At 50.3% G+C, this 25,045-nt stretch overlaps 16 protein-coding genes and 2 non-coding genes across 18 annotated transcripts; 4 read left to right on the top strand and 14 right to left on the bottom strand.

Moving 5' to 3' along the window:
- Positions 1-579: 579 nt before the first annotated feature.
- On the bottom strand, positions 580-1,134 carry YALI1_D18048g (uncharacterized protein; the record flags this gene model as incomplete). Its single annotated transcript, XM_068282711.1, has 1 exon — positions 580-1,134. One exon carries the CDS (start codon positions 1,132-1,134, stop codon positions 580-582), a length of 555 nt encoding a protein of 184 aa, XP_068138812.1.
- Positions 1,135-1,533: 399 nt separating this feature from the next.
- Positions 1,534-2,306, bottom strand: YALI1_D18037g (uncharacterized protein; the record flags this gene model as incomplete). Its single annotated transcript, XM_502836.3, has 2 exons — positions 1,534-1,728; positions 2,172-2,306. The coding sequence occupies 2 exons, from the start codon at positions 2,304-2,306 to the stop codon at positions 1,534-1,536; spliced, it is 330 nt and encodes a 109-aa protein (XP_502836.1).
- A 142-nt stretch (positions 2,307-2,448) lies between these two features.
- On the bottom strand, positions 2,449-2,544 carry YALI1_D18034r. Its single transcript has one exon. It is a non-coding gene; the product is annotated as a tRNA-Ser (tRNA).
- A 466-nt stretch (positions 2,545-3,010) lies between these two features.
- Positions 3,011-4,531, bottom strand: YALI1_D18014g (uncharacterized protein; the record flags this gene model as incomplete). Its single annotated transcript, XM_502835.3, has 1 exon — positions 3,011-4,531. The coding sequence occupies one exon, from the start codon at positions 4,529-4,531 to the stop codon at positions 3,011-3,013; it is 1,521 nt and encodes a 506-aa protein (XP_502835.3).
- A 1,928-nt stretch (positions 4,532-6,459) lies between these two features.
- YALI1_D17983g (uncharacterized protein) lies at positions 6,460-7,719 on the bottom strand (the record flags this gene model as incomplete). The annotated part of the gene is made up of 1 exon (XM_502834.3): positions 6,460-7,719. One exon carries the CDS (start codon positions 7,717-7,719, stop codon positions 6,460-6,462), a length of 1,260 nt encoding a protein of 419 aa, XP_502834.1.
- A 1,244-nt stretch (positions 7,720-8,963) lies between these two features.
- Positions 8,964-11,351, top strand: YALI1_D17970g (uncharacterized protein; the record flags this gene model as incomplete). Its single annotated transcript, XM_502833.3, has 1 exon — positions 8,964-11,351. One exon carries the CDS (start codon positions 8,964-8,966, stop codon positions 11,349-11,351), a length of 2,388 nt encoding a protein of 795 aa, XP_502833.2.
- A 353-nt stretch (positions 11,352-11,704) lies between these two features.
- On the top strand, positions 11,705-11,798 carry YALI1_D17943r. The gene has a single exon. It is a non-coding gene; the product is annotated as a tRNA-Arg (tRNA).
- Positions 11,799-11,913: 115 nt separating this feature from the next.
- YALI1_D17930g (uncharacterized protein) lies at positions 11,914-13,008 on the bottom strand (the record flags this gene model as incomplete). Its single annotated transcript, XM_502832.3, has 1 exon — positions 11,914-13,008. The coding sequence occupies one exon, from the start codon at positions 13,006-13,008 to the stop codon at positions 11,914-11,916; it is 1,095 nt and encodes a 364-aa protein (XP_502832.2).
- A 29-nt stretch (positions 13,009-13,037) lies between these two features.
- On the bottom strand, positions 13,038-16,049 carry YALI1_D17899g (uncharacterized protein; the record flags this gene model as incomplete). Its single annotated transcript, XM_502831.3, has 1 exon — positions 13,038-16,049. One exon carries the CDS (start codon positions 16,047-16,049, stop codon positions 13,038-13,040), a length of 3,012 nt encoding a protein of 1,003 aa, XP_502831.1.
- Positions 16,050-16,171: 122 nt separating this feature from the next.
- YALI1_D17895g (uncharacterized protein) lies at positions 16,172-16,462 on the bottom strand (the record flags this gene model as incomplete). Its single annotated transcript, XM_068282710.1, has 2 exons — positions 16,172-16,284; positions 16,330-16,462. The coding sequence occupies 2 exons, from the start codon at positions 16,460-16,462 to the stop codon at positions 16,172-16,174; spliced, it is 246 nt and encodes an 81-aa protein (XP_068138811.1).
- A 1,034-nt stretch (positions 16,463-17,496) lies between these two features.
- Positions 17,497-18,282, top strand: YALI1_D17885g (uncharacterized protein; the record flags this gene model as incomplete). Its single annotated transcript, XM_502830.4, has 1 exon — positions 17,497-18,282. The coding sequence occupies one exon, from the start codon at positions 17,497-17,499 to the stop codon at positions 18,280-18,282; it is 786 nt and encodes a 261-aa protein (XP_502830.3).
- Positions 18,283-19,871: 1,589 nt separating this feature from the next.
- Positions 19,872-20,594, bottom strand: YALI1_D17854g (uncharacterized protein; the record flags this gene model as incomplete). The annotated part of the gene is made up of 1 exon (XM_502829.3): positions 19,872-20,594. The coding sequence occupies one exon, from the start codon at positions 20,592-20,594 to the stop codon at positions 19,872-19,874; it is 723 nt and encodes a 240-aa protein (XP_502829.3).
- A 100-nt stretch (positions 20,595-20,694) lies between these two features.
- YALI1_D17844g (uncharacterized protein) lies at positions 20,695-21,571 on the bottom strand (the record flags this gene model as incomplete). The annotated part of the gene is made up of 2 exons (XM_068282709.1): positions 20,695-21,006; positions 21,059-21,571. The coding sequence occupies 2 exons, from the start codon at positions 21,569-21,571 to the stop codon at positions 20,695-20,697; spliced, it is 825 nt and encodes a 274-aa protein (XP_068138810.1).
- Positions 21,572-21,673: 102 nt separating this feature from the next.
- On the top strand, positions 21,674-22,026 carry YALI1_D17842g (uncharacterized protein; the record flags this gene model as incomplete). The annotated part of the gene is made up of 2 exons (XM_068282708.1): positions 21,674-21,689; positions 21,734-22,026. 2 exons carry the CDS (start codon positions 21,674-21,676, stop codon positions 22,024-22,026), a joined length of 309 nt encoding a protein of 102 aa, XP_068138809.1.
- A 49-nt stretch (positions 22,027-22,075) lies between these two features.
- YALI1_D17836g (uncharacterized protein) lies at positions 22,076-22,387 on the bottom strand (the record flags this gene model as incomplete). Its single annotated transcript, XM_068282707.1, has 2 exons — positions 22,076-22,251; positions 22,294-22,387. The coding sequence occupies 2 exons, from the start codon at positions 22,385-22,387 to the stop codon at positions 22,076-22,078; spliced, it is 270 nt and encodes an 89-aa protein (XP_068138808.1).
- Positions 22,388-22,437: 50 nt separating this feature from the next.
- On the bottom strand, positions 22,438-22,758 carry YALI1_D17832g (uncharacterized protein; the record flags this gene model as incomplete). The annotated part of the gene is made up of 2 exons (XM_068282706.1): positions 22,438-22,613; positions 22,656-22,758. The coding sequence occupies 2 exons, from the start codon at positions 22,756-22,758 to the stop codon at positions 22,438-22,440; spliced, it is 279 nt and encodes a 92-aa protein (XP_068138807.1).
- Positions 22,759-22,784: 26 nt separating this feature from the next.
- Positions 22,785-23,114, bottom strand: YALI1_D17829g (uncharacterized protein; the record flags this gene model as incomplete). The annotated part of the gene is made up of 1 exon (XM_502828.3): positions 22,785-23,114. One exon carries the CDS (start codon positions 23,112-23,114, stop codon positions 22,785-22,787), a length of 330 nt encoding a protein of 109 aa, XP_502828.1.
- Positions 23,115-24,346: 1,232 nt separating this feature from the next.
- YALI1_D17814g (uncharacterized protein) lies at positions 24,347-24,599 on the bottom strand (the record flags this gene model as incomplete). The annotated part of the gene is made up of 2 exons (XM_068282705.1): positions 24,347-24,444; positions 24,488-24,599. 2 exons carry the CDS (start codon positions 24,597-24,599, stop codon positions 24,347-24,349), a joined length of 210 nt encoding a protein of 69 aa, XP_068138806.1.
- Positions 24,600-25,045: the final 446 nt, after the last annotated feature.

The raw sequence follows: 25,045 nt of genomic DNA, 5'->3' as shown, positions 1-25,045 counted from the left end.
ACAGTACCGTCCATAGCCCGTAGCCCAACTCCAAGCGGCGGCGGCCCCACCCCACTGCGCCGAAGGTTGCGTGTCGGGCCCCGGCCAGGTCACAGGTGATCTTCTTGTTCGCCACTCTCTCTCCCTGCAACACCACACAAACATGCTGCTTCCCAGCTGCACTGCTCGAACAACTGGCTTTGGCCATTGTCTGTTTCTTCTTGTGCTGTACACTGTACTTGTACTTGTTCTTGGGCCGCTGTTTGTTCGCCATGGCTTTCGCTTTGCCGTTTCAGCCCAACGTCTGCTTTCCTAAACCGACCATGAGAGCTGAACATGAGACATTCGTGGGTCCAACTTGAGACTCGCACGGGCACTAGACCCAGAAGGGCTCTAGTTAACTGTTGATGATGGTGGAACTGGTACTAAAACTATTAGACATGCTATTAGTGGACGGGAGACTGCATACATGTACTGTACAGCAGTAGCCTGAAGAACCCTGCTCTTACACCATGTCTACAAGGCGTCGAATCGTCTTGTGAATCTCCATTCGAACACAGCCAGTCACAGCCAGAGAGATAAAGATAACTATCACTTATCTCACGGCTTCACAACGTCTGATATCTCCACGGAAAGACACCCTTCTCCGCCAAACCCTTGTTTGTTATAACTCCGGACTTGGTACAACAGATATAAGTCCGGTGTATCGTCTACAAGTAGAAAAACTGTTTGTTGGGGAGGTGATAGTTTGACGTGAACTACCCCCAAACTGAAACCGTTCCGCCATGGCCTGATTCCTTCTCTTCGTACGCCTCTGACCCCCCCTTGTCCAAGAAGCAGAGACCAACCAACTGGGGTGTGGAGGAAAAGATCTCGAGTTTCAGAATTGCTTTTATCCGTACTTTTTTCTCTGACACCATGCACCCCTGAGTCCGCCCGTAGTTCACCTGACGCTCGTTTCGGCCGCCCTCGTATAGCACATTGTGAACCAGTGCCCGGTGCATGTTTCAAGTTGCCCGCTTGACTGTCTCCTGAGACAGAGCGCTGTGGGGATCGGCTTTCGGGAATCGACTTCCTCCAAGTTTCCGAACATGTTTTTTTGTTTTGTTTTTTGTTCGCCCCTGGAACCCAGATGCTCGCGAGCACTCCCCCCATGGCCCTGGGGTGTCAGGTAGGGCAAGCGTGACATCTTCCGATACGGCCCTTCTGATCTGACAGCTGGAGGCGGTGCTGATAAGGCAGAAAACGGACAGTTTAGCGAGACCAGAAATGCACCAGCCTTGGCCCGGTGGGTACTATGTCGAGCAGAGATTATTCATCTCTGCAGTCCGTATAGAGACGGCGTCTACTTTTAGTATTGTATCCGTGCCGCCGTACAGCCACCTTGGGGGCCTACCTAGAGCTCCAAGAGCTCCTAGAGCTCCCACATGTCGGTCTGAGCAGGTACTGGCAGCTTCTATCAAAGGCTCCACTTCAGCTCGTGCAGTGAAACACGGTTACAAACTCATCCACCAATCTGTGGCCTTAACGCTCAATCTATTATATACAGCTTGCTTATTTAGCATCGGGCTGGGCGAGAATGTACTCGACGGCCTGGTTGACAGACTTGATCTCGTCAGCCTCCTTGTCGGGGATCTCGATGCCGAACTCCTCCTCGATGGCAACAACAACCTCGACGGTGTCTAAGCTGTCGAGGTTGAGGTCCTTGGCGAAGGAAGCGGTGGGGGTGATGGCAGCGGGGTTGGAGATCTAGGTTAGTAGGTGAAGCTGGGGGGGACTGTACACCCGTTTGATCTGAGCAAACGACAGTAACATAACTTTGTGGGTGGCACGGTGGGTGGCACGGTGGGTGGCACGGTGGGTGGCAAAGACCCCTCAGTGCTATTGAATGCCACAGGTGAATGCAATGAGAGCTCAACAGCGACAAAGCAACCGACATCGACCTGCGTGGATAGATGGCAGAGACATTGTGCGTCTGTGGATCGGAAAGTGGTGCCTTCTTCAGACATTCAGACATACCAGTAATGATACCGCCCTCAACCAAAGTCACAACCAAACACACGGCCGGAGGTCTTCTCTGTCGTGATTGCTCTCAATCACAAGTCCATTCGTTCATCGCTATCACTGCGACATCCTCAATGTCGCTCTCTCTCTGAATCATCCTCATCCAGCTTGTCTTGGTCAAAACTCACCTTGTCAAAAGACTCGAGAACAGCAGCAATTCGCTTCTCGGCATCGGGTCGAGCGACCGAGTAGAATCGCTGGCCCATGGTGGCCTGTCGGGCAAAGTTGGATCGCAGAGCGAGTCGGGAAACGTTTCGAAGCATTGTCAGGTACTGTGTGGGGTTGTGTTCCTTACAAGTGTGTAATATTGTCAACTTTCATTGGTAAAGGCAAATTGTTGGAAGTGTTCGGCCGGGTAACCCTCAAGTAGGGAAGCTTAAAATCCCGAAATCCAGCAAAAAAAATCGTCACGGACAGGATTCGAACCTGCGCGGGCAAAACCCACTGCCTGACAGCTAACAAATTAGCAGGGCAACGCCTTAACCACTCGGCCACCGGGACGAAAGATATTTTTTGAGTTTTTTGGGCTTATACATGATGTAAAAATCGAAACTTCCGCGATAAAAAAACAACAAAAATCATGACTTTTCTCAAATATTGCCATTCTAGACACCTCAAAGCACATTAGAATGATTGTTCGATGCCATTTCTACAACGATGACGTCCAAAGACAAAAACTTGAACCCGCAACAATGGCCTGAGAGATTCAACTTAGAGTCAACGCTTGAATGCCACTACACACCTTGCAAGAACTGCCGTATACTTCATTATATATACAGTCTTTAATATTTGAAAGTACTTTACGATACAATACGCGCATGCGCATATACACACATGTACCTGTTAGCGAAGAGCACCGTGAGCTCCTGCCACGGGAACACCCAAAGATGTACTTGCGACTTTGAGACACATCAGGTACAGTACACTAGATTGTCAGCTTCTTCAAAGTATTGGATGTTGCTGTCTCTTAGTCCTCTTCCTCGTCAACCACCTCCACGTTCAATGCTCCGTTGGGCCAAATGGCAGGCTCCTCCTGAACAGTCACATCCGTCACCGGCTTGATCACCTTTCGGGGCATGGGTGAAACCAGCTCAAAGGAGTACTCATGGTCGTAGTCTTCGGGTTTCTCCACGTCCGAAAAGTCGTCATCGCCGTTCAACAGCTCGTGACACTCCACATAGGCGTAGAGATCCTCCAGAGTCGAATAGGCGGGGAACTTGCAGTTCAGCCGAGTACCGGAAGGCACACGAATACCCACTCGGGCAGTAGGGGTGGAGGCATCATCTTCCTTCTTCTCCTTGATCTTGCCAGCCCGCCATTTGATCCACTGCTGACGTTTTTGGGCCTGGAGCTCCTTGTGTCGCTCGGCTTCGGCTGCCGCACGTTCGGCTTCGGCCACTGCCTCCCGTTCCCGGGCTCGTTGTTGGTCTCGGGCTCGATCCTGGGCGAGCGATCGCTCGTAGGCCTCCTCCTGCTCCTGACGGAGTCGTCGGGTGAGGTCCCGCTCCTGTTGGTCCATGGCCAGGGACGCGAGCTTGCCTCGGTGGCCGTTGATGCCTTGCTCCAGGGCATGGATCCACCGAGGAGCAGTGACAAGATGCTGGATCTTGTGAAGCACAATCATCTCACGGATGTTGGAGCCCGATCTAGGTGAAGGAGCCACAAGAGCGGAGAAGGGGAACGAGGTGCACTTGAGCTGGGACGCTACCTGAAACGCCTCACTCTCCCGGACATCACCACCCCACACAATGACGTGGTTTTCCTTTAGGAACGCCACCACCTGGGCTGAGCACAAAATGTCCCGGTAGAAGGCGGGGGTATCGTCATGAGCAGGGGACATGAGCAACACCACCAGGAATCGCAGATCTCGCTTGGCGGTGTCCAAAGCCTGCGAGTATCCTCCTTCGAACATTTCCAGGCCGTGTTCGTTGCCATAGGTATCCTCAAAGTGGCGGATGAACCGTGCGGCTGTATCTCTGGGGTTTATCGACTTGCGTTCCGAGTGTGCAGCTCCTCTGTTGGAGGGGTAGATTCCGGTGATACGTGGCAGGAAGGGCAGCACGGTAGACAGGACGTAGAAGATTGAGGAAACGGCCTTGTAGGCTGCTGTGAACGGCAGCAGCAGCAGGCTCTTGAGCCGCGTCTGGAAGTATGACGGCCCGCTGGGGGGGTGATTTGTGTCGACAACCTCGTGGTTGTCTGAGTTTGTGTTTGCAGAGTGGGGGATTCCCGGAATGTCGTCGTCGTCTGCCACAAAGTCGCCCGGGGAGAAGCCCTGGCGGGACGACTCTTGTGTTTGTGTCGATGTTTCTGTGTTCAAATCGCCGGTTGCTCCATCAAAGTGTCGAGACAGCGCCAGTTCGAGGTTCCATTGAGACGACTGCAGCAGCACCACGGCTAGCGCGGGGTCTCCCTTCCAGTCCGTGATTGACACGAACGACTCGACTTTCTCCCGCTGGTCAGTGGGCAGAGATTCTATCGAAGACATGTTGTGTGGTGAGATGACAGTTTGATAGCGCAGAAAGTGATGTGGTGATATATGCACAGTGGCAAATAGGGTTTGGTCGCGGGGGAGAAGATGGAGGAGAGAAAAGGGGGGTGAAGTTGAGAGCAAAGAGGAGGATATTTTGTGAGTTTTGTTAGGAAACTGGTTGTTTTGCGTGAATTGGTGTTTTTTCCGCTTCGTTCGAAGACATGTGGGAGCTTTTAGGCCGGCGTCTTGCTGTCTTATCCTTCAACTAATTATGCAAGCTTAGTTCGAAACCTAGTGGGATATTTCTCCTAGAGAAAGCAAGGACTTGTAAGCAGACTTGTAAGCAGACTTGTAGAGACTTGTAGAGACCTGTAGAGACTAGTAGAGACTAGTAGAAAATTATAATTAAATGAATGTATTTGCAGAAAAAAAAAATAGAGACTTGTAGACCTGTAAGAGACTAGTAGAGACTTATAAGCAAAGACTTGTAAAAGAGAGCAACCTTTGCTAGAAATTAGACCAGCTAAACTACCATTTGGACTCTTAATCAAGCAAAATTCGCAATCTTCAGTCACTGCCCAACATGCATAACCCTGATACTGCGAGAAAACCACTCAACGACCTGATTGAGACACAAGTACAGACGAAGGGAGAAAGTAGCTGGCATAGAATAAGGAATATTACGTAATTGGTTACCTTTGTTTGCTTGAATCCATCTACTTTTTTATGAAAAGACCAAATCCAAGGTTTCAATTGTTGATTATTGTTTAGTGATCTCGAGCAAGTGTTTCACGAGAGCTGGTTTTTTCTCGCAATTGAGGACACAAGGGGACGAGGAAAAGTACTTGTAGAAGGGTGAGGAAAAGTGTCGACGCGACTTTGAAGTCGAGCTCTTCTCTGTCAAGAAAATGGTCATCTTGACCACCTCGATCCGAAGACATACTCACTCCGTTTAGCGCATATTATAAGAGTTGATGGACGGAATCTGAACATGTAGAATCTGAACATGTCGGAATGTTTCCACAAGACCAAAGCAGAATATTCGGCAAGAGATATACAAGTACAGTACGTACAAGTACAGTACGTACAAGTACAAAGATAAGACGTATGACAGTCTTGTGTACCAAACACCAACGCCATTACACGGCTTCGTAGTTGGCGCAGCTACAGAGAGACGGAACACTTGCCCACACCTTGAGTTCCTGCGGAAGTTCGATAGCGGGATCGAGTTGGGCAATGAAGAGCCTGGCCATCCAATACTTACATTACCCTGACACTCAGACTACATTGCATTCAATTGCATTCAACTGAGGTCATTTCAAGAGGCTGACACCAATTGAGACTCTCAAGAAGTCTCTTCAGGGGGAAGAACAAAAGAGATAGACCGGAATGAGTGAAAGAGTCGACTGCCATGTGAGGAGTGCCAGAAATCCATGTACCTTGTCTTCTAACACGCGTTAACATAACGAAAAGCGCGTGTGCAACCAGACACGTCTCCTTGAAAACTTCAACCACTGTACGATGGACATGTAGCTGTCGTACAACTACGATATCTTGATGTGAGAATTCGACAAGCTCAGCGAATCATTTCGGTACCAGCTTTTTCCTGAAAAGAGACGAATCAGCCGTTCCAGGGCACCCCAAAGTGGGAAGTGAGACGCACCACTTTTTCAGACAACTCACACATTGCTGCAGAAGATTCTGGCAATGGTTCGCGGGAGTATAGCGAGACCGTGGCATACTATTATGCCACCCGAATGAAGGTCCCTACTAACGACACCACCGAAGAGTCTTGACTGTGGCTCGTAGAACTTGCAGTACAGTATGTGCTGTAATGTAGATGTCGTGCGTTGGTCCGCAACATCGAATGATGTACTAATTAATTTCAAGTATATATCAGAATGAGTTGAAATGACGTTGGTTAAAATTCTGCGTCGTTTAGCTCACTTGAGATTCTCCTCCTTCAATGTGAAGTACAGTCTCATCCGCTCAGCCACACCCAGAGGAACACCATAAACAGGGTTGACAGGACAAATGCTAGTATCGGCTCCATCGCAACTGGTGGCCTGCCAATACAAACCATTCTCGCCCTCGGGGAAGTATATGTACTGAGACATGGCGATTCCACAGGCAGCGTAGTTGGTGTGGTAGGCATCGGCCTTGCAGCCAGGCTTGTCTCGAAGACCTCCTCCAGACTGCTGGCAACAGTTGAGAACGTACTGAGCCAACTGCTTTCGGTCCCAAAGAGAAGGACCAGCATGCACAGCTCCATTGATGAGCACGAGAGAGGCTCCCACCCAGTAGGCGTAACAAGCATCAACCAGTTTGTTGGTTCGGCCAGAGAAACCGCCCTCGGGCTGGTACTGGCGAGCAGACAACCATGCAAGGCACGACTCAACGTTGACATACTGATCCATCTCCCTAATAGGCACCAGAATGGCCAGGGCAGCAAGCGCGCAGTAAGTATAGCCGGCGTGGGCCTCATTGCCAGGGCTACCACCGAAACCTCCCTCGTACGATTGACATGAAGCAATGTACTTAATGACGCCGTCGGTAAGCTCCGTTGTCAGTGTGTTAGTCAGAGAGGCCACCACTAATCGACAGTAGGTGCCTCGCACGTCAGTCTCGCCACCCACGTTGGAAGCGAACCCTCCATCTGGTGACTTTAGCTTCAGGTTGTGTTTGAGAACCTCTTCGGGGTTGATTAGGCGACCCCAGGCATCCTCATCGTCCGAATCAGCCAGAGCGAGGAAGGCGGCGTATGTTGAAGCCGCGTGTGCGTCTTGGCCTGATCCACCTCCAAATACACCGTCCTCCTTAAACGATTCCAGAGTCAGGGGTATTCCCTTCTTCTGTTCGTCGCTCAGCTCGCCTCCCAGCACTCTGATGGCGTTTGCTGACCAGTACAGCAGCCAGGCTCGAGACGCATCCAGTCCAGTGAACTTGTCGGGAAGAGGAGCGTCCGGGCTCAGAAACATGTTGAGGAAATTCACGTGTTTCTCTGTCTCCAGAGATCTGACCTGGTCGCGTGATTTCTCCAGACAGGCGACAATCTGTTCTTCTGTGGCGTTTTGCAGCTCACTTGTTTCCGTGACATACGAGTCTCGGATCGGTAACGTGAGAATGTGTGTCATGTTGCGCAGTTTGTGTCGGTTCTGCTGCGCCGCAATATAGTCCAGAATGGACGACGGTAGACGAGCCATCGTTTTTGTACTGTCAATGTCTTATTGAGACGGCTCAAAGTGGGTGATGAGTAGAATGGTGTGGTGTGAGAGGAGGTGCAGGATTCATGTACACGGTTTGGGAAATGTCAATGCCGGTAGAGAGGGTGGATATGGGGATGATGGAGCGGCCGTGACGTGAAAAAAAGTCGTGGGTGTGTTTGTGGCAAGTTTAGGAGGGAGCGGATTGCTTTAATATTCGAATACAACGACTATTGAGCGGACGGAGAGGGTCTGTTTTCTGCAGTCTAAACTAGGGTATCCAGGTTGAGAGTTGCTGGGTATGCAGCAAAAAACGTTGGGGTGTCGATGATGGAGGCGTATTTTTGTACTCTAGGGGGTCAGCGAAAGCGAGAGATTTGGCGATGTGATATAAGAAGCAAGCGGTCGCCGAGGGGGTAGTTGGATATTAATTGAAGGGCCCTCTTGTGCTCCTCTGAAGGAGATGTCCGACGCTCGTCAGCGTATCCCTTCTCTGAAAGAGAGTGTCTGACGATCGTCAGTTCGCTTTCAAGCGGGTGGTTTCATATACTATTAAGAGATATGTGTTTGAAAGAGCGTTCTTACAGCAATATTACGGCACTGTACAGGCAGAGAAAGTACTTGTATGATGTCCTAAAATCTTACCGAATGTTTCAGCGTTTGTTCATATAGGTGTTCGTTTAAGAGAAGGGTAATTCGGGTTGTAGGGAAGCTAGAAGGCGGGGGACAAAACCAACTGGAAGAGAATCACGTGAGGGACACGATTGGCAACTAATTTTCGTCTTTCCGTTCTAAAAACACCCATTTTTCACCGCCATGAGAGGTTTAGGGGGGAGTAGTAGCTCTGCTGCACTCAACATTCGCTGCAGAGAATTTGTGAGGGATGTCATAGATTCTCGGGAATCGGGTGCCGAAATACCGTCTGGCAATTCAGTCTTCAATCCAACCACACAACAATACCGTCTGGTTCACGAGCCCTTCGAGTTCTGTCTCCCTCCTATATGGAACTTTAACCCACCTTACAGCTGCACTCCTGGTTCCATCGATAGCGCTGATCTCGATAATCTGACAGCCAGCATTGACACTCAAGCCTTCCCAACACAAGCCGCCGATTGCACCAACCAGAAAGTACATGGAAGAGTATTAACCGAATCATCCGGAAGACGAGCGACAGACGACAGACGACAGACGATCGACAGACGACATACGAGCGACACGAACAGACGAAGAAGTAAACACGAAAAATGTCTCTTCCGGAGGAAATATACACCTCGGCAATGCTGGCAATAGCATGTAACGACGACAAAAAGGCGCAGGAGATCCTCGTTTCGCTTCTCCAGACGTACCCTGATTTGGTGGACTATGCGAAAAGTATTTCTCCAGCAACTGGCAAACTGGTACTTCGACAGGCGAAAAGAAGCATGGATGCCTACGATTCTATAAAGAAAGGTGGCTCGGTACTCTCTCTGGCTGAGAAAATTGTCTACTTGTCATCGAGAACCAATTACGGATACGCTTTACCGTGGGAGTACGCGACTCCGGTGTCTGCACTGAAAAAGAGCGATGATCTGTACGTGGACGCAACTGATGGAGGGTTGCGACAGAGCCAACACCGAGACGTGTCGTGGCTGCGTATTCCACACGTCTTTGCGTCGTCAGATGCCGTCTTCACCTGGTCTGGGTTCGAAACACTGTATCAAGATGGCCTGGAAAACTGCTCTTTTGTGGCGTCCCTCCTGTCGATCGGAGTTATGGAAAAGAGATGCAATTACAGTCTGCTGAAGGAGGCTCTACTCGACAAGTCTTCAAACCATCACTTGGGAACCCCCCCGAGTTCTGGAAGATACGATATCAAGCTATTCATCAACGGCTGTGATCGTAGAATCACCATCGATGACCGTTTTCCAATCAGAGAACCGTCACTACCAAATATGTATCTTCGGTCATACACAAATCCCACTCTGGTGTGGCCAGCATTACTGGAAAAGGCCTTTATGAAAGTTCTGGATGGATATGACTATGCCGGAAGTCATGCGGGAGGGGATACCTTCGTCTTGTGCAAGTGGTTTCCCGAGTTTGTCTCTCTGACGTCATATCACGATACCAATGGGCTCTGGAGGTACATTTACGACTCATGGCTCCAAGGGGATGTGTTATTGTGTCTTGGAACAGGTAGTTTTTCGCGTGAGGAAGCAGACTACAAGGGGTTGCTTGGAGAGCACGACTATGCGGTTCTAGAGTTGAGGGAGATTCAGGATGGGTGTAACACTGCCCATATTCTTCGCATTCGAGATCCACTTCTCTTTGGACCCTTCTCCAACCCCAAGAACCCGTTAGTGGAGGAATCAAACCGACTGGCAAAGCTGGTGGATGGCAAAAATGTCGATATGGCTTCTAGGGGAGAAATTTGGATGGACTTCAACCAGGCCACACGGGAGTATCAGTCTCTGTATTTGAACTGGCGCCCTGAACGGTTTTTTTGCCGTCTTGAACAGCATTTCTTCTGGAAGACCAGCGACATCATGGACTTTCAAATGTGTGGCTCGTTTGTTCAAAACCCACAGTACACAATCACCAACAATGGTACCAAGACGGCCACTGGAAAGTTGGTGCTTCTGAGACACACTCAGGGACGCGAAACGGACGCCAAGAGTTTCTGTTGCATTCATTTGTTTGAGGGAGCAACACGCGTTGTTCTTCAGGAAACAAGTCATGCAGTCTACAAGGGCAAATTGATGAATTTGCATTACTACACCGTTTCTTTGACCCTCAAACCCGGAGAGTCTACGACGGCTGTCATGGCATGTTCTGGAATGACGGATTCCGAACCCATGTACAGGTTCTCCTTGTTTCTCTACGCCAACAACCCCCTGACCATGTCCAAGCCCACTGCGCCTCTGGCATACTCTCAAATCTTCAAAGGAAAGTGGTCAGAGGACCAGGCAGGGGGGAATTGGGCAAAACCAATGTACATTCACAATCCCCAGTTTCTGTTGACTGTGAATGAACATTGTGACCAGCTGTACATTTACCTAACCTCGTCTTCCCGTCAACCCATAGCTGCCCAGCTTTTCTGGGGTTCCAAGTCGCTCAAGGAGTATAAGGAGAGTGCGATTGAGACCTCTTCGGGCAAGTACAAGACAGGAAGCACTCACTTGAAGACCCGGAATATTGACGCAGGCTCCAACTTGATTCTCATAATCTCCACTTTTGATTCCGCTCCCCAGACTGACTACAACATCAGGGTGTTTTCCTCTGGAAACTTTTCGCTCACCCAGCTGGCTCGACATACCGCGGGCAAGTTTACCAAGAGTCACAAGAGCAAGTTTTACAATAGCTGTTCGGAGCAGGTGGAATTCAGTGTGCAGCAGTCCACACAACACTTGTCTTTGGCAGCACGAATGATCAAAACACGACCATTCATCCGTTTGACAATCAGAGAGGCACAAAGCAACACTGTGGTGGCCACGACAAACACCTTTTCCGACTCCATTTACGGTGTGCATCTAGACGGAGTGAGGGTCTCGAGAGGACTGGTGTATTTGGCTGTTATTGAGAAGATGGAGCACAGCAACAACGAGCCTTATGTGATGGAGTTTGCTGCAGACACGTTGGTGACTTTGGGTCATTAGCACTAGCTAGACCTGGCCCAACTCCCCAGGTACTACAATTATATATTTGCATACCAACAACCTGGACTTTCAACGAGTCTGACAAAGAAACCAATATGATTATGTTCCTGCAGCGGGATGATAAATACGATAGTTTAAATTAACCGAAGGAGACTAATCAGAAACTTGAGCTGAAAACTCATGTTATCGCTACGAGAGTAGCACAGACAGAATAGTCAGATTACCGATAGTTAGACCTAATTAGACCTAATTAACTTTGTTTGACATTTGTTGTTTTTTCTTGGTTTTTTTTCGTTTTTTTTCGTTTTTTTTGGTGCTCAAATACAAACTTCACTCCCCGAATCACCACATCCGAGGACGTGGCGTAATGGTAGCGCATTGGATTTCGGTTTGTTTCGTGCAAACGACGTCCTCCAAAGGCTGCGGGTTCGAGTCCTGTCGTCCTCTTTCTTTTTTACCGATCTTTGGCCCGGTATTTCCGGTAGGAGTCTCTGCTGAGTTGGGCGCAGCGGCGAAGACCTGCTATCCAGAAGCATCTTCTCAACTGACAATAATTCACTTCTTACATACCCACTTGTTTAACATTTTCCTCCAATATCTTCCACAGCTCTTCGCCCTTGTCACCTCTTCTGCCTTCATCCACATCGTTTCGCAAATGTCCCTTGAGCCCCCACGGAATGAGATGGTCGCCATCTTCAACTCCAGGGGCCAACAATGCTGCCAGCTCCGTGTATGCTCCATACTTGGAAGGGTACAGGAGATACTCAAAAGCCCTGGTCATGGTTTTGGGGGTATGTCTTCCAATGTTGGACTTGAGGTTGCCTGGGTCCACAGAGACCGACACCACGCCTGAATCGGGGTGGTTCTTGGACCACAGATACGCCTGGTAGGCGTTTCCGATCTTGGATTGCGAATACAGCTGCAACGCACTGGGCTGGCTCTCCTTGTAGCTCATGTCGTCGAAGTTGATGCCGCCTGGAACGTTGGAAATGATCACCGCTGACGACGACACCCACACAATTCGCACCGAGCCCGGGGCAGAGCTGTGGGCAGTTTTGATGACCGCCGGGTCCAGACATTTCATCAGCGCGTGATGTCCCACAACGTTGGTCCCCCACTGGTACTCGTGTCCCTGGGGCGTCAGAGAGTACGGCTTGAAGGCGATTCCAGCGTTGAGAATGACGCCGTGGATCTCAGGGTACTGGTTGACAATGTAGTCACCGGCAGATCTGATGGTGGACAGGTCGGCGAGATCAGCCTCGGCAAAGTCGTAGGTGCCCTCGGGAAGCTCGTCGAGCACGTGCTTGGCCTGCTCCCGGCTGCGGCCCACAAGAACCACCTTGGCTCCCTTGTCTATCAGCAGCTGGGTGGCGGCCAGACCCACACCCGAATGTCCCCCCGTAATGACAAAAGTCTTACTGGTGAGGTCGGGGTATTCCGACTCGGTGTAGTGTGGCTGGGGCGTCCAAAGATTGCGCACCGCCTGCCTCAATTCAGTAAAGTACCATCGAGACATGGCGATAGTTGCCTGTGTCAGTGTGTCAGCAATTGAGATGTTGAGAGTCGAATTTAGTATCAGATTAGCGCAGAATGTCTCATCGAGTAGTCCACAGTCGCCAACCTTCGCCATAGTACAAGTAGCTACCATATCATACATCAATTATTACATACATAGATTCCCCCAGCTTAGCGCTTCTTTCGGGGAGGCTCACCATCTTCAGCAGCTGCCTGCTTCTCCAACTCATCCCAGTCCTCGCCACTCTCCTCCTCAGAGTCAAAATCGCCCTCGGAATCGTCTTCAGAGGCAAACTCCTCCGAGTCCTCATCCTCGTCCTCGGGCTCGTCGTCAGACACCTCAAACTCGGACTCCTCCTCCTCTTGATCCTCGTCGTCCGACTCCAGGTCCAGGAAAGACCATCCACCGGAAGTAAAAAACTCCTGGGGGTCGGCAACAACGGTCTTCATAATGGATCCCCAGTTAAGGTTGACGGGACCCTCAGAGTACGGAATCTCAACCTCGTTGAGCCAGTCCTTGACGGCATCCAGCTGGTCCACCGGAATCGAGTTGATGTGTGTAACGGGCCGGTTGAAGTCCTTATAGACAAACACCAGATCGAAGTTCTTGAGACCAAACTGGACTCGCTCAAGATGCGCCAGCTCGATTTCGCCCAGAGTAATGACCGAAAAGGGCGTATCAATGAGCTGGACCAGACAGTCGGCAGAGGGCTGGAGCAGAACGTTGGAGCGGAACGGAACACCGTGGAATCCCAGCTCTCGGAAGGGAGTATCGACATCGACCTTTCGGTCAGACGCCTCGGAAATCTTCTCAGAGAAGGCCTTGAACTCCTTGTCGAGCTGCAGCCGTCGTCTTCGTTCCTCCTGCTCGGCCTCCAGCTCGTCCTCATCTCCGTACCGGTACTTTCGCTTCCGGTTTCCAGTTTCGTCAAAAGCCATGTCGCTGGCCTCTCGATAAAACTGCACGTCCCACGTCTTCTTTTTGCCGATCAGGATGGGGTTTTTAAGATGCGCATGAATGCACACAATGAGCTCGCCCTCGGTAGGCTGGAAAAATAGATGCTTAATGTTGTCAAACAGCACGTCAATCTTGTGGTCGGACCGGATGGGCGAGACGTATCGGAGACCGTTCTGGTGGATCTCCAGAGTGCCTGCAACTCGCTTTCCGTCCGGTGCAGGACGCACAAACACAGCGTCCAGCTTGAGCGGCCGTCGAGCTCGCACCTCCACCAGCGAATCCTGGGCCACCACGTCCTCCATCTCCTTCTTCTCGGCCTCCTTTTTGGTCGATGCCTTCTTGAGGTCCTGGATCTGCTTGAAAACATCGTTCATGTGCTCCACGTGCCGCGACCGGAACGTGATGGACCGCAGGAACTGTGCGTCAGGGTCCTCAAACACCTGGGGCGCGTCCTTCTTGGAGCCTGCAATCTGGCCCGGAGACGACAAGTTGAGCCGGATGTACACGTAGTCGCCCTCGTCAGTTTTCGAGCCAGACTTGTACGTGTTGATGTGGAAGGGCACGGGCCGGCCGTTGATGGGCAGAATGATGGACTGCGACCGGGTGTCCACGTGGACCCGCAGATCCTTGAGCAGATTCTGGGGCAGCTGAGTATCTCGCTTGTACGACTCAAACTTCTTGATGACCACCTTCTCCTCGCCGTTAAGAGCACCTTCTGTGTTCTTGAACCGTTCCAGGCCGGCCTTGTTGAGCTTTTCGTGCAGGGCTTTCTGGTCGTCCTTTCGTTTCTGGTCATTGTTATCTTCGGCTCGAGCCTCATGACGCAGCTTGGTCCGGGTGATGGACGACACGGTAGCAGCCGCCTGTTGCTGTTTTTTCTCTTTTTTGGCCTGCTCCTTCTTCTTCTTTTCCTTCTCGGCGTCCTCGTCGTCATCCTCAAAGAAGTAGGTGACTTCCGACAGAGCCACGGGCGCGGAATCGGTCAGAACAGCCACGCCTGCTCGAGTGACACGCACAGTGTCGACCAGAGCAAGCGAGTATGTCTTGTTCTTGGGATCGGTGGCGGCCGAGTTGGTCAGGTTCTGGAAGCCCAGCGACACGTCAAACGTGGAGCCGTCGACAATCTCTCGCTGGCACTTGGCGTTTAGCAGGAACTTGGCGTCTCGGAAGTCAATGCCAATGCTCCAGCCTATGGTTTTTAGCAGGTGAGCCTCGAGCTTGGGGGCCTTGGACTTGATGTAGGAGACGGCGGCGTTGTAGACGTCGCAGGCCTTGGCGCCGACCTTGATGGAGTCAAACACCTTTTCCCGCAGGCCCACCAGCACTTCGTAGTTCTGCTCCTGGGCCTTGGTGGGGTTGATCATAAAGGTTCGACCCACGTTAGAGCAATAGCCCTTGTATCGGGTACCCAGGGTACACACAATCGTGCCTCCGTGGAGGTTTGCGTCGTCAGACACAGCCGAGGGCCGCAGATCGTACTTGCCTCCGGATTGAATGATTGGCATGTAGCACCACTCGAGGTTGGTCTGGTGGAAGTCGCTGCCCAGCTTGACCTGGTTCTGCGCAAAGAAGCCCTCGTCCTGCAGCTTGTTTTCAATCTGCTCCGAGAACTTTGAGTGCGACAGCCGCCGCTCCTCGTCGACGATACCAAGCATCTGGTCGGTGAAGAACTTTGTCAGGTAGGCCGTGGAGGCCCGCGACGCCACCCGGATGCTCTTGATTTCGTCGTCATCCTTGGCTTCCAGCAGGTGGGACAGCCCGACCTCAATGTCGACCTTTTCGATCCCACTGTCCTTGAGGGCAGCTTCAAACTCGTCGACAATGGGGCCTCGGAACTTGTCCTTGACCACGACGCCAAGCTTGTTGCCGGCCTCCTTGGCCACCTTGGCCAGCTTCTCCATCACCTCCTTACCTCCCTCCTTGGGCCGCACCCACACCTCCACCTTGTCGTCCTTCTTGAGACCCTCTAGATGGACGGCCTTGGACGAGTTTGTGACGAAAATGACCCGCTTGGGCGTCACCAGCAGAGCTGTGGAGAAAAACTCGTAGCCCAGCAGCCAGTTTTGGGCCACGGCAGTCTTGATGTAGGGATTGTCATCTCCACCTTTGCCAATTAGCAGCAGAACCGAGTCGGCGCCGCCAAACGCGTCTTTGTGCGTGTTCAGCGCCCCCTGCAGCTTTTCTACGCGTGTGTTGAACGCAGATTCAGAGATTTTGACCTCCATGGTGCAATGTCGTGTATAATGAATACACGGTGATGGTGGTGAGTTTGATTCATAACGCTAATGCTGGGGTTAGGGTAGTGGTAGGCGAACGTGTGTTGCGACGAGAAAAGAAGATGTAGCCATTAAGAGCGCGGGGAGGTGGTTATATAGACGGATGTTGGTTTTCTGTCATGTTTATTGAAGCATTGCCCAACTCCAGTTACCTGTACAACGCTTGGAATAAACCCCCTGGTGACTTGCGCGGTTCAGTGCGGAACGAAGGGGCACCGTTTTGAAGGACACTCCAAACGGGCTACACCCTGTCGTTGAAAATAAACCAAGTAGATAGAGCTATTGTACCGGTCACGGTCAACAAGATGGAGCTTTCCGATTTCAATTCCACTCGTTATTGCGTGAGTTGTAGGTGTAAGCATTCTCAGGTCAAGCCCAAGACTAAAGAAGTCAAAGAGCGGTGAGGACGAGATACTCTGTCACGTGACCAAAAAAGAACTCCATAGTCTCTATAACTGCAAGTTGCGCGTCGGATCGCACCATTTGGTGTCAAATTGGGTGTAGACACGTTGGACGAAAGGAATCTTTTGGTGCCCGAAAAGAAGAAAACAAGAAAAAACAAGAAAAAGGAGATGTCAGACTCCTCATCTCAACTAGTAGCAACTCAACATGGTACCTGCAAAACGACAGATAGTTTGTGCTAGAGGGCCGTGAAGAAAAGCTGGCGATGCAACAAGGGCTCGTCAAATCCAACTCAACACACATTCCGACCTGTTTACATACAAATTTCGCCAGTACGTACAGGCAGCCCAAAACTTGTACGGCCAGATGAATTAACTTTTCGTCTCCAGGTCGAGATGCGGTATTTTGTGATTAGTCAGCGGCCAATGCCAACGTGTGTTTGAGTTTTTTCCGGGAGGTTGTCGTCTCTGTACACGGTCTCTGTCACGTCAGTCTCATTGCGGGGCACTACTTGTACATGTATCTGTCTGTAACAACGGGGCTGAGTTGTGCGTACTTGTACTTGATAGCTGGGACCATGCTTGAAAAACGCCATGCTGAAATGTACGGCGTGTGGAGTTGTAACAAAGGGTGGGAGATTGAGAGAGCGGGAAAAAATTAGGAAGGAGGGCAGACGTTTATATAGACGAGATGAGGGAGTGTCACGACATGGGGCGAGTGGTGGGCCGCAACTTATATAAGAGACCTGTTCCACCCTTAAAAGTCTAGTCTACTGGGTTTCTGGACTTGGGCGCGCCAGACCCGGTCTCTGTCGGTCTCCCTGTCTGTCTTCTCCCACATGACACGACCACCCATTAGGATGCAACTTAGAAAGTCACCACCACACATTAGACATTACATCACACCCAACACACACAACACAGACCATCATGAGTGACGAGTACGATTTTCTTTTCAAGGGTGAGTGCGCTAGAGAAAGGCTAGGAGGTGGCAGATGAAGAGGGAGCTCCGGGGGACGTCTGGTTGCCCACATGCACACGCGACGGACACCGTGGACACGACACGACTGGTGGAGACACAAACACGCAGACACGACGGAGCCAGCAAGTCAGACAAAAGACGCGAAGCAATGCAGAGGGTCCGTGATTCGACTTGGTCGCATATTAACTCAGTGGTAATGATTGGTGATTCCGGCGTCGGAAAGACCAACATTCTCGGCCGGTTCACACGAGACGAGTTCAACCTGGACAGCAAATCGACTATCGGAGTGGAGTTTGCCACCCGGACCGTCAACATTGATAACAAGATCATCAAGGCGCAGATCTGGGACACGGCCGGCCAGGAGCGATACCGAGCCATCACCTCGGCCTACTACCGAGGCGCCGTGGGAGCGCTGCTGCTCTATGACGTGACCTCGACCCAGTCGTACAAGAACATCAGCAGGTGGCTTCAGGAGCTGCAGGATCACGCCGACTCCAACATTGTGCTGATGCTGGTCGGCAACAAGTGCGATCTTAAGCACCTTCGGGCCGTGCCCACCGAGGAGGCCAAGCAGTTTGCTTCCCAGAACAAGCTGCTGTTCATCGAGACCTCAGCCCTGGACGGCACTGACGTTGCCCTGGCGTTCCGAAACATTCTCACTGAAATCTACCACCGGGTCTCTGCTGCCGAGAATGTCCACGCCAACCTGGAGGACTCCCGAAAGCCCCAGCAGGGCACCACCATTTCTCTGACTCCCCAGCCTGGAGATTCGGACAAGAAGAGCAGCTCGTGCTGTTAGAGAGAGGGGGACATGAGGATATGAGCGAAGGCGCCAGCTACCGCGACGGCCTATAACCGCTTGTGACGGGTGTTAGATACGTATTGTATGATCATAGTGCTAGACACACGAGACACACTTATCACCGCTCCGAGCGTAGTGTCGTGGTGTCCCAAGGTAGGTGGGACTGTAGATGTACTGATGTAGACCCCCGTAGTGCTAATAATACTGCAGTCGTACGAGTACCATACTGGAATCTTGCACTGAGATTCTGTTTACATTCCACCCTATCGAGGTGTTATCGCGTGGGACACGGGAGACGACCCAGCTGTCCGTTTTAGGTGCCACTTTGTTTCAGTTTGCTACCTGGTAAAAGTCTGAAGGCTATAGAATAAGCAGCGGGCAAAAAAAAGAGAGCGAAAAAAAAACAAGAGAGTGAAAAAAAATATATATATATATATATTATACAATATAAAGAAAAAAGAAAAAATTCCAAAGTTGTTGGAGTGTCTCAGTGAGTGCACTGATAGGAGTAAATGTAAGGGAGAAAGGGAGGGATGGGTCGGAGTAGGAGGTGATCACGTAAAACTCCACAGCTGGTTACGTAAGTGTCTCTTCTTTCGTTCTTTTTCGCGCCGTCCACTGTCTCCATGTTCTCGTTCATTGTCCCGTCTATCTTCACCTAATCGCTGCGTGATGGGCAAGCTTCACGCGACAGCTCCCGTTTGGGAAGGTAGGGGTAGAGAGGGGTAAATGTAGTGGATGTTGGCGACGGTGTAGGTGACGTTGGTGAAGGACTACTGGAGATGTGCGGTTCGCTTCGATCTACATGTTGGAGAGATCTGGAGTATGTAGATATGGGGTATGTAGATGGAGTATGTATATGGAGTATGTAGGTATGGGGTATGTAGATGGAGTATGTAGATGGAGTATGTAGATATGCAGTATGTAGATATGTATTTTACTGTAGGGGAGCTGATTAACAAAACGAAGAACGGTAGAGCAACTAATTCCGGGAGAAAATGTGATGTTTTTGCGCGAGAATTGGGCCAAGTGGAGCTCGCGGATGTCCATGGTGTCGTCTAGTACCACTTTTGGGCGTCGTGAACCTCGTTTAGATGGTCCCTCGACAGGAGCTACAGTAATGGAGGTGAAATGAAAAATGAAAATAGAAAAAAAAAACAAATAAAAAAAAAAACAAATAAGAAAAAAAAACAAATAAGAAAAAAAAAAACAACCTAAGGGAGATGGTAGGATAGCTGTCAGGAGCGAGTTGATTTCATCTGTTGACAGCTTTTGATTGGTTGTCTACTCTACTTGTAGTCGATAATGGGGCCAAAAGGCCTCTTCTGACCTTGTAGTTGCCGCTCTTGATTGGATATGATCTTTTTTGATGTTTACTGTAGTTGAGATTCATTAACAGCAGCGTCTTTTGTCATCAATCATATCATATCTCTCCCTACACCCCCAGAATGCAATGTTGATATGACTTGGCATTCCATAAAATAGTTACTCATCTTACATTACAGAACAGGTCAGGAGTGGATGGGTTTAGTCAAGAAGGCGCCACTTGTCGCGTCGCGCTCAATTCCTCATTGTGAACCTCCACCCTACTCCTGGACCTCGACATAATCCTCCTCTTCCTCAACATCCTCGGGCAGACCACTGGCCTCCCGGGACTTTCGCTCCTCCTCCTCCAGCGCCTTGTTGGCAGCCACGTAGTCCACGGGCTTTCTGTTTCGTCGCGAGGAAGGAGGAGGAATGTCATCGAGAGACAGCTCCTCGCCATCGTCGTCCTCCAAAACGTCCAATTCGTCCTCCAGATCCTCCTCCTCTTCGGGCAGCTCGTCCTCGTCGTCCTCGTCATCCTCGGGCTCGCTGTCGTACTTTTTGCTCTTCTTTCCGGCCAGCTTCTTCTTCTTAGGGGCCGACGCGGCTTCTTCGGCGGCGGGTCGTTTCTTGTCAAAGTCCTCATTGCCCACCTTGTCGACAGGCTCCACGATTTCACTCTCCTTGAGGTCAAACTTGCCATCAACGGCCTTGTCGTCTTCTTTGAAGTCCTCGTTTCCCACCTGGTCTACCGGGTCGACAATCTGGTTTTCCTTGAGATCAAACTTGCCATCGACGGCCTTGTCGTCCTGGTCGGTCTTGCCCTCCTTCTTGAAGTCCTCGCTGCCGACCTTGTCAACAGGATCGACGATTTCGCCCTCCTTGAGGTTGAAGTCGCCCTCCACGGGCTTGGAGTCGGACGTGGCGGTGGGCGCGGGGCCATCGGTGAGCTCCAGCTCCTTGGGCTGGTCCTCGATGGCGAGTTCGGGCTTTTCGGCGGTCATTGGTGGCGTAGATAGGAGTCAATTGTCTCGATTGCTGAGCAACACAAAGGGTGGATGGCAAGTGTTTAAATTTCACACAACCTCCATGCACCACCCGGTCCTATCTGAGTTTAAAAGTGGGGCGGGTGGAGCGGGCGTAGAGGGTGGAGCGGGTGTAGAGGGTGGAGCGGGGTGGTGTGCGAGAACCAATGTCGTAGCTGTAGTGGATCGACTGACAATACTGAATTGACCGGGAAGATTGACAACTACTTATACATTTCCCCACACAACGGCCCATCACATTCCCACCGAAACGCCAACCAGATGGGTCACGGATAAAACGGAACTCCAGGCACAGACACACAAGACCGGACCGAAAGACAGACCACCAAGGAGACAGACCAGACCAAAGAGGCAAAGAAAGACCACACTGCTACAAGTAGCAGAACCCCAACCGGAGGTCAGCACCACCGTTTTGATGACACAAAAAGCCACTGCCCATCACAAGCAGGAGCAATCGCCACAGCAATCGGTCCACCTCCAGAGCTGTTCCGAGGTGTCATCCGAACTAGTCTAGGAGTCCAAACCTCTCTGACCGACACAAGCGCGTGCGATACTCGCTCGTCCGTATGAGGCATCTCATCTGAAGGCTTGTGCTGACGCCGCCTGACACAGGGAGTGTTCAGTAAAGTTCCATGGTCAGTGCAGGAGAAAAGCAGGGCGATAGGGTGGACAATGGGAAGGAGAGAAGAGGTTGGTTTGAAAATGTTGGTATTATTTCGAAAAATTATTTGAAATGAAAAGAAAATCATTTTGAAAAAAAATAATTGGAAAAAGATGGGAAAAATGGAAAAAATGGAGAAATTGAAAGAAATCCCGAACGGTGAAAATTTCGACCTTGAAATCAAAATTGGATGAGAAAAATGGCACAAGATGAATGGTTGGGGATACCAAAAGTCACGTGAAGGACGATACTCCGTCCCCGTGACCAGTGCCATTGATTCATCCTTTCAATCGCTTTCAGACAGCCTCAGACAGTTTTCTTGTCGGTTTGGTTACTCACCAACTTGTATGAGGATCTTTCCGATGAGATTCTATTGATGGGTGGATCCCGTCGTCTCCACGTGAACACCTCTCTCCACTACAGTTATTCAGCAAAGTCGCCGCCAACCTTCTCAAACGGCACCGTGAACAAGCTTGCCATGATCGACAGCTGTTTTTTCCCACAGCTCAGGACCTCGGCGTTCTCTCCTTGATCAGCCGGTCCTGCTCATGTTGGATGCTCTCTTCTGAGGAAACGAACCCTGCTTTATACGCAACTCGAATGCCGAGGATAGCGACGAGGGGTTGGCCACATAGAGACGCTGACGGCTCTGTTGCAGCCACAGCCGGAATAGTCACACTTTCGCTTGCGCTATCTGTTTCGGAGGGCTTGTCGCTCAGCAGAGGCTAGCACAGTGGAGTTGGCGCCGGCTTGGTTCAAATGAAGAGCGAACCTTGGTTCATTCCAAAGCATTTCTGTCCACAATTATGTCAACAATTCCACTAAGTTTGTACACAATTATGTCGACAGTTTTGATTCTGACGCTCTGTGAATTAGACATCATGTTTGGTGTCCAACAGACCCGCCGAGGATGAGTGGGTGAGGGTCTGACACTACCAAAGTCCAGCTTGGGTACTTGTCAAGGTGTGAGATGTTCATCAGGGTGTGGATGAACACAACAACATACAGCGGTATGATACATCCCAGTTGAAAGGGAATCCACATTGGCTGGCTGGCTGCTATGATTCATCCACTCTTGACACACAGTCATTTCTCCAGCTAGTCATCTCTTCGACTGTACAGTTCTTTTAAATCTCTCCACTAAGGTCGATATGAATCATGTTCCATACGGTAGATACTGTTCGATCTGCTCGTTCCGTATCTCATCACTTTTGAAATCTGTCTGACCAGGTTACACTGTCTCTGAGCAGAAGGCGGTACAAGTGCTCCTGGCAGCACACCCGTCTCAATCGTGGAGGTGTCTGCTAGTCCACGGACTCAATGTCAAAGCGCCGTGTGATCGGGGTCGCCCATTCTACCTCCATCCATTCGGCTATCCACCAACAATTCCACTGTTCCCCCACAGCACCTCATAGTAGCCAATCTCGTCAAATTGTACAAGTACTTGTACAAGTAACGCATCCATTGATTATAAATATCCACCTCCATCACACCCGCAACAAATGGTAAACGAGGGTCACATAGCAGGTGAGGTTGAGCACAAACAGCATCATGACGGTGTTGCCCGAGGTCTCAAAGTCGTGCGAGTGGATCATCTCGTCTGCCCGGCGGCTACGTAAGTGGCCTATTAGCAGAATCAGACACCCCTGGGCGGTGAAGGTGCTGCCCACCGCCAGAAAGTCGTAGTTGAAGAGCTTGAGCACCACCAGCGCAAACCCCAGCTGGCCCAAGGCTGTGCGGTAGTACGCGCCCTGGAACGTGCGCTGGGCCGCCCGGATGTCCAGCTTGTCGTCGTTGGAGAGTCCCGAAAAGTTCATTAACTGGCGATGGGTCGCCGCTACAAGTAGTGTCCCTCTGCCAACTGCACCGCCTCTTTGGCGTGGCGTCTGTGGTGTCTGTGGCGTCTGTGGCTTGATTGCGTGAGCTTGGGGGATAGAGGGGTTTGTGGTCTGGAGACGACGATTGAGAATGGCAGTTGATATGGGTGGTGGGTCGTTCAGAGTGCACTTGTATCTTGAGAGAAATTAGATAAAGTAGTACGAATAAAAAAAAATTAAAATTAATTATTAATGATTTAAAAATAATATTAATAAAAAATAAAAAATATTTAAAAAATATAATATTATTAAAAAATAAAAAAATATTTTTTTTAAAAAAAAAATATATATTTAAAAAACAGAGACGAAATCGATCAAATGATCCTGAATATTCAATAATCAAGCATACAGTACGTACACACGGGCGCTATCTTCAGGGCTCAACCATTGAACTACAACTTCGCAAGGACCGACCAGTTTTGAAAGACAGTTGTAGGATGTTTCTCTATATCGTCATTGAGTGGTATATAACAGACCTAAAATTTTCTACCTCTTTCTCTCTCCTCTGTTTCTCTCTCCTCTATCACACGGACTAGTGCCGGACGACTCCCAGTGGGCAGATACTAGGCTCGGAGTCAGTGCCATGTTCGACTTCAGCCTGACATGCTCTTCTCTCAGACGTTCACGCCACCGACATTCGGCCTGTCGACGATGGCCAAACGAATTGAGACGATATCGATGCGACAATTGCGAATAATGCGGCAGATGCGACAGATGGTGTCGACTGAAGCGTCACAGGAGTTTGCTGACATGTGCTGGACAGAGAAGGAGTCCATAGCTCTGCTCAGACTTCTAATCCCAAAACCATTGCAAACTAGTATTGGGCTGTTGGAGCCCCGGTTGGCTGTTGGAGAACTCGGTTGGACCACGGCGCAACACCATCGTACAGCTCTACTACGGATACAGGTCCAACTGTCCGATATCTGGTCATTTCCTAGACACTTGACCTGAGCAAAACTGAGAGTTGTCGCTGGCTAAAATCTTTATTCACTCCAGGATTCACATTGATGAATCTTCCATCTCGTGATTCGTGGCTCATGGTATGGCAGATACCCTGCACCTGAGGACTTGTGTCTAGCGAGGACTGCATGGAAGGTGCGTTGAGATCGACGTCAGTCTGGGACAGAGTAGGTCTTCCTATTATGGGTCCTCTCGTCTACCTCGAGCACGAGTCACAGGTCGACTGGACCAATTGAAAAGTGTGAGGGACGTTGTAGTCTCCGCAACTGTGCTTCATCATACCTCCCCGTCATACTTGACTCAGTAACCACTGTGGGAAACCCCAGTATTCATCAACTACGTCTTTTTCCAACTTTCCAACGTGAATAGAGACAAAACTGCGAGCCCAGTCTCACGCCAAACGAGTTCCTCTTCCAGTTTCACCAGAACAACCGCCGCCACTAACCATACGCCTTCAAGAAACATCTAGTTAGTGACCGGATCGCCATGAGCCCAAGGTAACATGCCACGCTGAAAAAAAACAAAAGGAAAACTCGCTAATAGCCGCGGTGTCTTGCGTCGTCGGTTACATATACCCCCTCCAGTCTATCATAACAAGCTAGTCTCCGTTTGCCCGCTAGAACCTATATTTGATAGATATGGGATTGAAGCAGAAGGAAAGGAGAGTGCAACGGTCAACTGTTGGTGAGTTTCGGATCAAAACTGAGAGACCTGCGCTACTTCATTGCAGTTGAGGAGTTGACTTGTGAAATGTGTGTAGACAAGTACACCCAAAATCAACCTTGAGCAAATCAGCAGTCGTATATCTGTCATATCGCTATCCGTTATTTGTCATCTATGATTTATCATTTATTTGTTTCGCAAAGTCGCTAGACCTACCCACATTATAGTGGTTCTTGGGTTATTCTATG

Source organism: Yarrowia lipolytica, chromosome 1D (genome assembly GCF_001761485.1).
Source record: "Yarrowia lipolytica chromosome 1D, complete sequence".
Taxonomy (NCBI): domain Eukaryota; kingdom Fungi; phylum Ascomycota; class Dipodascomycetes; order Dipodascales; genus Yarrowia; species Yarrowia lipolytica.
This window is presented reverse-complemented; position numbering and strand designations above follow the sequence as displayed.